Genomic DNA, 12,034 nt, shown 5'->3' with positions numbered 1-12,034 from the left:
CATACACACTTCATACAGTGCTGCATGCTCTTCTTCAATAATTAAAAACTGAAGTATATTATTGAATACAGATTCAATAACATACTTTTTCCAACCATCTAGATTTCTATATGAGAACACATTTCTTTACTTTTGAGTCACTCTTAGCTCTGTATAAATCTGATATTTTCTATTTTATATCTCTCTCACACACACACACACACACACACACACACACACACACACACACACACACACACACACACACACACGATCTGCCCCCAATCATATAGGCATTATTTCTTGCTATAAATATTTCCATGGGCATCATTGACTAAATTGACACTTGTAATTCTTCTCCTGCTTTCATCTAAGACAGGCAGAACATGCATGAAACAGTCAGAATTTATTCATCGTTCAACTCTAAACTATCAAACTCACTTTTCTTCTTTCTTTCTTTTCTTTGTTTTCTTCTCCTCATTCCTGCAGTGTATTTCCTGATATTTACAGTGTGCAGAAATTTGTGCTCAGAGTTGACAGGTTTCTTCTGGTTTCTCAACTCTGAACTCATTCACTGTATTAGAGTTGTGTAGGTTTCATCAGCCTCATATGTTTAGACTATTCATAGAACAATAAAATTCATAATGTGTAGGAGTTTTCCAATTTGCATCCAATAAAGAAATTATATGATAAGGAAAATTTTCAGCATACTTTTTTGGTAATTTTGATTTTCATATTCTCTGTGTAATGCTGACCCAAGCCAGTAAATCAATATTAAGCAGTCAGTATTATTACCTTCTATAAATAATTAGCTGTGCTCATTGTTTGAAATGCTACTATTATTGTCTAAAAATATCAATTGTAGAAATGTAAAATTTTCAAAATTCCCATGTATATATATCTTTTTTGCTATATTTATTTTTAGTTGAAAAATATGCATACTTCTTGAAAATGCTAATTTTGAACTTAAAGGATCGAAGTCTTTGATGTTACCCTTATCCTTGAATATACTGAGTTCTATATCTTATCTTTTATTTTCTGTATAAAGCCTTTTAAGCTTAAGTGTTGAGCATAATATTTTATTTTGTTTTTTTTTAGCCTCCTAGAAAAGAATCGAGAAATGGAGTGATTAGAGGGTATTATGTTGGGTACAAACCACATGCTTCTTCACAGGCTTATGTATTCAAAACAGTAGATGTCCAAGGTGACATAAAAGAAGAAGTCATTCTTGTTAGTTTAAAACGAGCAACAAAGTATAGTATTATAGTACAAGCATTCAATAGCAAAGGATCTGGACCACCTTCAGAAGATTTGGTTGTGGAAACTCTTCAGAATGGCAAGTAACAGTAGTACTCTCATAATGTACTTATGAATAGTTTTAGAGCATTAGTTTCCTTTTCTTCCCCCCCCCTATCTAGTACATATGGTATTGGATAAAAAAAAATTAAATGCATAAGAAAACCTTGAAAATACTTTTTAAAAATTTCATGTCCTGTTTAAATTTTGGAAATAGCCAAAAGTCACTTGATAATTAGATCAGGCAAATAAGGTGGTTGCAGCATGATGTGAATATTGTGGTTAAAAAAAACATAAAAGTTCCTCCCATCTCTAATGGAATTTTAGTCCAGCCATTTTCCACAGGATATCTGTCCAACAAGGGATAACCACAACAGCAACATAATTAATTGACTTGGATCAAAATAGAAAAGTTTTTAAAAAATGCAAAAAATTAAATCTGTTTAAAGGTGATATCTGATTTTGAACAGCATTGTGACCTAAAACTAACATACCTCTCTCTAAAAGAGAGAGGTATGTTAGTTCAGCAATGAACAAGAAAAAATAAAATGATATACTGGTGTAAATATCATGACTCATGAATGTGGATAAATTGAACCTGAAAAATATTCCATTTTTGATTCAAGTGAGTAGATTGTACTACTGAGTAGTCACAAAAATACAGTACAACATGTGAGAGACCTATACATTCTCATCTGAGTGATGAAAATGCACGGGTCCCTGAAATGTCTGTGTTGTAATCCTTTACAAAAACTAGTGTTTTCCTACTATAGAATTTTGAAAATTTCTGAGAAACAGAACTGGCATTTTTCTAGGGCCAAAAGGAACAAATGATGTATTTAAAACCTTCAGGACTTAGCAATCCAAACATGATGAGCCCTGAGATAGAAGACTACCTCATGCAGTGAAAAATGTTGGAATGCCAATACTACTAACACATGAGTTCCAGTATATCTTGTAATGTGCTCTATCCAAGAACAAGCCCCACACACATTCTCACCTTTTAAAATCTAGAAATGCCTAGAAAACATAATAGGACCTCTTAAAATAACTAAGCATCTGAGGTCTGTTGACATGCTCATTGTAGTCTCAAAATAGCACCAGTTGGAACAGCTCCAAAAAATAATATCCTACAGAGGATTATCTGTTACTATCTCCAGGGGTGCAATAGCCAAGCAGACCTGAACCCAACAGATGAAAACTGAATTATAATATCAGGGAATTGTGCACATAAAATTCATATCACCAAACAAGATAATACTCTGGTTCTGACCAAAAACATAATCTTGACTAGTGATGTCCCAAACCTCCAGCATCAATTAAAGCAGATTATCTCAACAATTGCTTAAATACTTAAATTCTTAATCCAACACATTGCTTTAAATATAAAATTGCTTTGAATATAATAAATATATAAAATCCCAGAATGTCTGCAGAGGTTTTACCACTTGTACTGCTTGTGGCTCACATGAACATATTCATATGGCTTGTAAAGAAAAGCAGCAAAAATGACCAAATTACAGTGGCCCACACACTGTCTACTCCAAAGATTGTTCCTTCTAGAAAAACGAAAAAAAGATTCTATTGGTCAGAGCTGAAAAAAACATCATATACCAAAAGGTTCCAAAAAATGATACAAGCTCAAAATAACACCACACCCACAATTGCTCCAGTAATTCAGAAGTCAGCCGTAATGGCTATTACTACTGCACAAAGAACTACTATGATTGCTATTCAAATAGAAGTTATATTTCCTCCTAACAAATCAATGTATTTGACACTGATTTGTTAGGAGGAAATGTGACAGTGCACAAACTGACTGAGCATGTATGAAGATGAAAAACATTCTTACCAAGAAGAAGACCTAGTTATTGGCCTCCATGTAGATGGACAGAGGAACGACCCTTCCAAAACAAAACTGTGTAGGCCACACTAAACCTAAGTGATGTCTAGATTCCTTCAGTAGAATTTTAGGGTATATCACAGCAATCTGTAGGATATTCAATATCTCCTTGTCTGATACAATCCAGTTGCCTTTTGTGTACAAGAAATTAATTTAATACCCTCTGTTATATCATTTAAACACTATGTAATCTTCAGAAAATATTGTGTATTTCTACATGACTAATGTAGGAAATGCCATTTTAATCAGCTCTTATGTTTCCTTTCCTTCCAACCAATTTATGGATACTGTAAACAAATCTGGAGGCTGTTACTGCTCACTATTTCTGTGTTTTACTCTTGCAGTTGTCTCTTTGTATCTTTCCCTTAATCACACCATTTCTTGCAGTGGCCTTGAGAATGTAGTATCTCACCTACCACTCCTCTGTATAAAAAAAAAAAAAATCATGAATATACACAATTTGACCCAAGAGGCCTTTGTCCCAACAAACTCCCAATATAATACAGTACAAGGAAAGACTCCAATCCTGTGGGCTACATAGCTTGACAACCAGGCACCTTAGAAGGGACCTGATTGAGATTTATAAGGCTCTGAGAGGGGTTGTCAAAATGAATGGTGGAATTTTCACTGTCATAAAGAATTAAGCAAAGATCCTGTACACTAGTATGCATATAATGTTCCAGTGTCATAACTATGTTGACTTGAGATCACATCTTGAGAGGGAGACTTTCTCTCTTATTGAGGATAATTCAAGTTATTATTTGTAAATAAAACTTATTTTACTGCATTTTTCAGATTTGTTGAAAATGTTTTTTTAAAAAAAAATATAGAGCACTAGATGGTTGAGTCCAATCTCCAAGTAGTTAGAGATGTCAACCCGAGCCAGTGGATGGTACAAGTGACATTCACTTGTGAAAGGCTAATGGGCATGCTCTATATTTATGTATTTTATTGAATAATTTTATATTTTGTTTTATTGCTATGTAAGTTCACGTTATTTTAACTGTTATGTTATTTCTTTTAAAGTTATTTTTTTTTATATTATTTTACATACAATTAGAAGGCTTATATTAAAAGATTTTTTTTAAGTAATTATGAGTCTCAGGCCCAGGTAGCATGGTAGAGAGTCAGTGAATAAACATGTAACATGTTATAAAGAATTCCAGAACTAGGGGCCATAAATTCAAATTACAGGAGAAGATATTTAGACTGGACTAGACTAGGAAGTTTGCTTTTAGCCAGTGAGTCATTGATGAAATTGCTTCCACAAGTAGTTGAGGCTGACAGTTTGAATAAATCCAAAGGTCAACTGGATAATTACCCATGTGAGGAAGAAAGTGCATAATTTGTATTTTCTTACTATTGTATTCTTCCTATTACTTCTTTGTATTTTCTACTTTTTTTTTTTTTTTTTTTTTGGCTGGTTCAACAAAAGCCTGTAGCTTCCTTGCATTATATGACTAATACGTCATTACCAGAAAAGCCCAATTGGATATATAAGGAGTTGGTAACCACTAGAGTCATGTCCCATAAAATGTTGAGTCATGAGTCCTGTAATGTCTAGATTCCTTCTATAGAATCACTGACAACTACAAATTTATATCATATGCAGATGATATAAAGTTAGCTTTCAGTGAAGCATTTGGCTCAGTCCTGCATGAGAGGTTACTGTATAAGTTGGAACATGTTGGAATCACAGGGAAAATCCTTAGATGGATTTGCAGGATAGCTGCATGGCAAGAGGCAAAGTGTTGCGATTAACAGCTATTCTTCAGATTGCAATAATGTAAGGAGTGGGGTTCCCCCAAGGAGTAGAACTGGGACCTTCTGCTTGCACCTTCAGGATGGTGGGACTGTTAGTAACCCTGGGTATAACCCCTGTGTGCATGTCCTGAAATATGGCAGTGACCACCCAGGTGTGACCCATTGTAATCCACACCACACAGAGAAATGCTGCCCCTCTGTTACCAGGAAATAGTGGTGGGTGATTCTCATCAACTGATGCAAAACTACCACTTTGCTTATTGGAGGCTTGAAGTGGTAAAACCCACATTTAGTCTCCAGAGCAAATCTCCAACAACCCCCATCTCTTCCATCATGCAGTGTGATTTATGTCTTTGAGGTTACGATGGACATCATAGCAAGGTCCAATCTTCCTTACATTTCTGGGTACAGCTACATAATGGTGTTCACAGGCCAGCCCCTCGTTAGTCCCCAGACTAAATCTGTTGATAACTCTCTAGAAGTCATCTGGATCAGTTAGTGTATAATCTCACTGTCTCTACTCTGCCAGATAGTGACCAGAGGGAGTCAGAGTTGTGTGCATGCAGGAAGCATTGTAGAGGCCACATTATGTCAAGGAGCTGGGTATATTCTTGCCATGTGTACACCATATCCAAAAATTTCATAACTTCATACATGTCTTCCCCTCTTTTTCTTATTAATGAATGCATCATGAATTGTCAAACTAATAGAACGAACTTATCTGCAAAAAGATCTAAACCACCTAAACACTTCCTTGTTCATTTCATAAATATACATGATCTCACAATTGTTTCACAAAAAGAAATGGCCTCCAATCTCAGTGATGTCCATTTCCACTTACAATCTGCCAAGTCCCACTTAATTTTCTGACAGAATCCCAATTGGTTGTTCAACCACTGCTCATCTCAGTGTCTTAATTATTCTCTGTGCAATTCATTTCACTTCAAATTTGGTACTTGTGCATTATATCTTTTACAATTACTAATAACCTTGCACAGATTGTACATTTACCTACCAGAATACCAGACAATCCAAACCACATAGCCAACACTCTTGATCTTCTTCTCATGAACAACCCTTCTAAGTACATAGTTGAAATTAGTGATGATCTAGGCACATCAGATCACAACTTGGTGATCAGGAGCAGCAGTGCATAGCACACACACACACTTCTTGATTAGACCTGGGTTTGAGCCCATGACCACCAAATATGGAGGATGCGGAAAGGTGAGGGAATGACCACCACATATCCCCAGAGCAATATGGCCTTAGTTGCTAATGCTCCTAAAAACAAATAACAACAACAACAACTTGGTGATGGCATCTTCTCAAATGGACCCCTTTTCTCATGGCCACTCACAACCACATGTTGTTTGGCATTAAAGAATGCAAAGTAGAATGATCTGCAAGATTTTTTTCTTCTTTTCTTTGGTCAGATTACCAATTCAAATCTGCTGATGTCAATGTTTGCTCAGGTCATGTCAGTGAAATTATTCTTGTAGGAATGAAATCCTTTATTCCGCACTCCACCTTAAAATCTCATCCTTTAAAATCTTGATTTTCCAATAAATGTGCTAAGGCTGTTCATGATAAGAACATTGCATATCACAATTGGGTTGTATCCAAATCCCCAGGTTCATTTTTTGCCTACATCAAAGCTTGCAACAATTGTAAAGCAATTATTAATCAGTCCATAGATCTCTGACTTCTTGGGACCACTTACTTCTACATTTTCTGAAGTAATGGGGAAATCCATTAATCAACAAATCCTAAACTATCCAGAAACCTTTCATCTGATCAATCATCACCAATATGGATTCCATCAGTGCCGATCCACTGGAGATATACTGACTTATATTACCTATATAAGGACAAATTTAATGGAAGAGTTTGGTGAAACGCAAGCAGTTGCTTTGATTATGTTTGGCATAAAGTCTTCTAAATAAGTATCCATCTTATGGTTTGCCAACTGTGTTTTGTAATTGATTATCCAGTTTTCTCTCTGATTGCTCACTGCGCATGATGGTACATGGCTCTTTGTCTTCTAACTTCTTCTCAAATGATAGTGTTCCCCAAGGTTCAGTTCTTTCTCCCACTCTTTTCCTTCTATATTATTTTGGAAGTGATCTTCTTCCATTGGCTGTAAATCCTATCCATAGTTTTGCGGATGATAGCACATTGCATTCCACTTTTCAGTTCGAAAAACCTTGCCCTGCACAAACAGCTTCAACTTCTCGATGTCCACTACCATTTCCTTAAATACTGATCTCCATGTTTCTACAGTGGAGCAAAGATAACTTAATGAATTTTGGTCCTTCTAAAATTCATTTCTGTCTTATATTTCATAAAAAGGATTCTTCTACTATGCTTATATTTGATGACACTCAGATTTCTAGACAAGATCACATATCTCTATTAGGGATTACCCCATCTTCTAATCTCTCTTGGCATAAGCACATCACAAATATTGCTTCTTCTGCATCTAAAAAATTTAGTTTTCTTTTTTGACCTCAGCTTTACTTTTCTTCTAAAGAGTTACTGTGTAAAAATCTCAAATCTGTCCTACCATGGAATATTGTTCCCACATTTGGGGCAGTGCCCCCCATAACCTCCCTCACGCTTCTAAACTCCATTCAAAATAGGCAGTTAGATTCTCTTACAAAGAATTTTCACTCTCTTTCTCATAGACAATCTGTTTCTACTGCATGCCTTTTCTGTGGATACTTTCATGGGCACTGTTCTTCTGAATTGGGGTCTATAAATCCCCCTCTCTTCCAAGCAATGCAAACACATGTTGCAATCAGTCAACATCGTTTTATCATCCAACTTCAAACTCATAGTACCAACTTTCTATCTTCCTCATTTATTTCTTTAATGTCTGTTTTCTAGAAAAACCTCCCTTCACACATATTTCCTTAAAATTATAATCTATCGAAATTTAAGTCTAATGTCAATAAGTATCTTCTTTTATCTTCTCAACCTTCAACCTATACGTGATACTGAGTTCTATAGGTTCTAATACCTTTTGTGTTTGAGGTTTTCATAAAAAAAGTAGCACTCATTCTTTGGAGGCATGGTCACGTGTCTCTTTGGGTGAGGAGCCATACATTCACTGGCATTTCCATTGCCAGGTAGGCAGGAGCAGCAGTGCATAGCACAGGCTTCTTGATTAGACTGGAGTTCGAGCCTATGACCACCAAATATGGAGGATACGGAAAGGTCAGGGAATGACCACTGCGTATCCCCAGAGCAATATGGCCTTAGTTGCTAATGCTCCTAAAAACCAAATAACAAACAACAAACAACAACATACATTCACTCTGAGGATGAGTTGTTGCTTTGGTCTTTCTGTTTTCCATTTTTATGTTTATTTTTGTTTTGATACTGAGTGGTTAAGTTCATAGGAGTAGAACAGCACCTCATCTTAGCTATAACCCGATTAACAGCATTAATTACTTTCTAAGTTTAATTTAATAAAAATTTAATCACATTTTCATTCCCTGTAATAAATTGCTACCTTGAAAACATGGTTTTTAAGCACATTTATGATGTTATCACTACACATGAAAATATTTTATTGCTGCCAAAACAAATTTTGAAAGGTAGATAGATAGATAAGAGTCTCACTGCACTCAGAGAAAAAAGCCATTTCAAATTAACGGTCCAAAAACGCTAAATGAGGTGTCAACCCCCATGTATGACCACTAAAGTGTTAATAATGCTCATTAGAGCAGATTTTTTTGTGATAAGACCTGCCTTTCATTTTTGTATGAAATGGTATTGAGCTTGTAAGACTTCCATGTCAGCAGTTGGTACCTTTCAGATGCCCTCAGCAGTGGCCTGAAAACACTCTGTCATAATTTAATTTTTGATGACAGAAATATGGTCTATAATGTACATCAGTGTGCCACCTGCAGCAGCAATCCTCAAAACTTACAAATGCCTTACAACAGTATCAGAAGGGCTTAACAGCTTTCAAACAACATAAATCCATATAAAATTTTAAATTTTACTTGACTATATAAATCACTTTTCAAATCAGAAATCCTTTCGATTTGAAATCCTTTCAATCAGTTTTTTCAGTTGAACATAAATCCCAGTTCCGACCTGCTTTCCCTTATTTTCTGAAATAACTCTGTCTTTTTCTGTACTGGCCTTTAAAATAATTCCTTACACCATTTCTGGATTATTTAGAGAATTTTACCTAGCTTACGGAATTTCCAGCTAATAAAATGACAGTGTCATCTTTCAGGGTATTTTGTAACATGTGGGCCATACTTTCAAGACCAGAAAACAACAAGGAAAACTTCATATAAACATATGTCCCATTCTGAAAAGTTATGGAGCAATCACTCTTTGAATTTTTCAAAATGCTTGTGGAGTTTTCAGTGGTAAAAAATAACAAAAAAATAAAAGTAAATAAAAATACATACATATACCTAGTATAAATAAAATTTTACTATTTATTATTGATTTATTAAATATTCATTTACTTTTTTATTAAAAATAATAAAAAATAAATAAGAACAAAGCATAATTAGTATGAATAAATATATTACTAAGTCTTATTTCAGCTTTATGTTATTTTTATTATTTTTTACCACTAAAAACTCAATAGCCATCTTTTAAAATTCAAACATAGCTCTGTACCCATTCAGAATTGGCACATTATTATAAACTTCTTTCATTGTTTTTAGGTTCCTTGTCCTTGTTCAGTCCTGAAAGTAAAGCCCATGTGCTGTGAAATGTTCTTTATAATGTGTGTAAAAAATACCAAAGACCTTTTCATAACTGTGTTCAAGTTTGTTTTGAATGACCATTGCTTGGTTTCTTCCTCCAGGAAAATAGTTTTTCATCCCACAAACAGGCAAACCAACCATAAAATACACGTAATTTACAGACATAGTATATCAATCCTCTGTTTCCCAGTAACACAGAGATCTGGCTATTCCTATTCACTATACCTTGACTTTTACTCATATTGGTTTGCACCCTGGTAACTACTTCTTGTATACTAGTCATTTATAGTACTATTCAGCTTTTGATATGTGTGCATACTCAAGAATTCTCAAAAGAATTTTGTCACTGCAGAACTGACTTTGATGAATATTTGCACGCATGGTTTTAATAATGTGACCTAAATATTAGCCCTGTTAGTATTTTTGACTCTAAGTAGCATCCATTCACACTGAATTTGCAATACCTGTTGCAGTATGCTTAAACTTCTCTCTCCCCCCATCCTTATCCCCTTAGCTACCAGTGTAATCATCTAATCATGTAATCATCCGATTACATCTAATCAGTGTAATAATAAAAAATACCACAGCATGTATGCAACATTAAACAAAAGTCAGAGTTGCCACACACTAGCTCCATGTTGAAGGTAGCACTAACAATTCACCATTTGGAAAGGAAAACATCAGTGATTGTCAAATGAAACTGGTAGGGCATGCTAAAAATCCAAATAATGCTGAACAAATTTCATATAGAGGCCTCCAATGCAAGTCTGATTTTTATTTTTATTTATTATTTTTATTAAAAATAATAAAAAAATAAATAAGAACAAAGCATAATTAGTATGAAGAAATATTTTACTAGGTCTTATGTCAGCTTTATGTTATTTTTATTATTTTTTACCACTGAAAACTCAATAGCCATTTTTTAAAATTCGAATATAGCTCTGTACCCATTACAATAAGCTTAAAATACCTAAGTAATGGATTAGAATGAACTTCAAAAAAGTACTACATCCGTCTTAAAAAGTGGACTAAATATCCCAGAAAGTATTAATAACATTCATTTAGCAAGTAATAAAATTTCAAATAGAAGGGAATCAAAGGTTTATTTATTTTCAAATTAAGGGAAGTTACATTATTTATTTTTATAGTCAATGCAGTTAACTGAATTTTTCTTTTCGTTATAAATACTAAATAATAAAAGAATGCATCTTAAACTGAATAGAAAATTTTATACACAGAACTTTACATTTATGCATTTTTTAAAGAACACACATTCTTTACATTTTTTTAAAAAAATAATGTTGTAAACTTTGTAGATCCTCCAGTATCTCCTACACTGACTATTCTTTCCAGTACTGCTTCCTCTATCCAGCTAAAATGGAGTGCTGCTGATAAAGAGAATAGTCCAGTCACAGGTAAATACTTAATTTTTGTGAAACTGTTTCACTACTGCCTGCATTTTTCAATTTGTAAATGTTACAGCTAACTTTTTTTTTGTTTCTTCATATAGTCTTTCTACATTTATCACAAAATTGTTAGAAATAGTCTATGAAAAGATTTTTTTTTTTTTTTTTTGTGAGCTTTATCTTAGCCATTACTGTTTATACCACATAAACTGAAGCCTTTGTTTTAATTTGATTTTAAATTAAGTTGGAAATTTTCAGATTAAGCTTGCCCCTGAGGCTGTTATGGATACTCTTCTGTTGAGAGTAGCTTAGGCTGCCACTTGAAAATCTTAAAATGCTGATGTAGTTAATATTCGGCCTCACTTGTGAGTTCAGTACAGCAAACTTCAGCAGTTTGGTTGTCTAGTGATAAGCAAATCATCCACTTGCACCTTCATGCTAGTTATCTCCCATGGTATCCCACTTGTATAAAAGTCAAAAATATTATGACTGCTTAGTATACCAGATAGGACCCTCTAGGTATGAACCAATATGGGCAAAATTCAAGATATGCTTTCTGCACTACAAATAGGAATAGCAGGGCCTCTGTGACGCTAGGAAGTACTAAGTTACTATTAGTAATGGCAAACGATGCAAGAATGCAAACTTATACAGCATCAACCATAAAAAAGAAAAAATAAAAGCTTCCCACATAACATTTCCATCCTCCTCCAACAGTTTGTATAGTTCTTCCTTGAATTTATTCAAACTACCCACTTCCACAACAACAGATGGGAGTTTGTTCCAACAATCAACCCCTTGCTGGCTGAAGGCAAACCTCCACACAATTTATCCTGCAGCCATCTTCCTCAATTTGAATTTATTCCCCCTTATGTGTGTAGTCTGAGCAAGCTGAATGCCATCAACATTCATCTTGCTCAATCCATCCTTAAAAACCTCATCTGGAT

General features: G+C 34.5%; 1 protein-coding gene across 1 annotated transcript in view; it reads left to right on the top strand.

The window, feature by feature from the left end:
* LOC150084394 (cell adhesion molecule Dscam1-like) overlaps positions 1 to 12,034 on the top strand; it is a 687,198-nt gene that overhangs the window by 483,645 nt on the left and 191,519 nt on the right. Inside the window, 2 exon segments of the mRNA XM_090376030.1 lie at positions 1,078 to 1,315; positions 10,998 to 11,096. Of these exon segments, the coding sequence (XP_090232156.1) occupies positions 1,078 to 1,315; positions 10,998 to 11,096 (337 nt within the window).

The sequence above is a fragment of the Mastigoproctus giganteus genome, chromosome 6 (genome assembly GCF_048544385.1).
Source record: "Mastigoproctus giganteus isolate SK-2022 chromosome 6, ASM4854438v1, whole genome shotgun sequence".
Lineage (NCBI taxonomy): Eukaryota > Metazoa > Arthropoda > Arachnida > Uropygi > Thelyphonidae > Mastigoproctus > Mastigoproctus giganteus.
The sequence above is the reverse complement of the archived record's forward strand: the minus strand, read 5'-3'. Positions and strand labels throughout refer to the sequence as shown.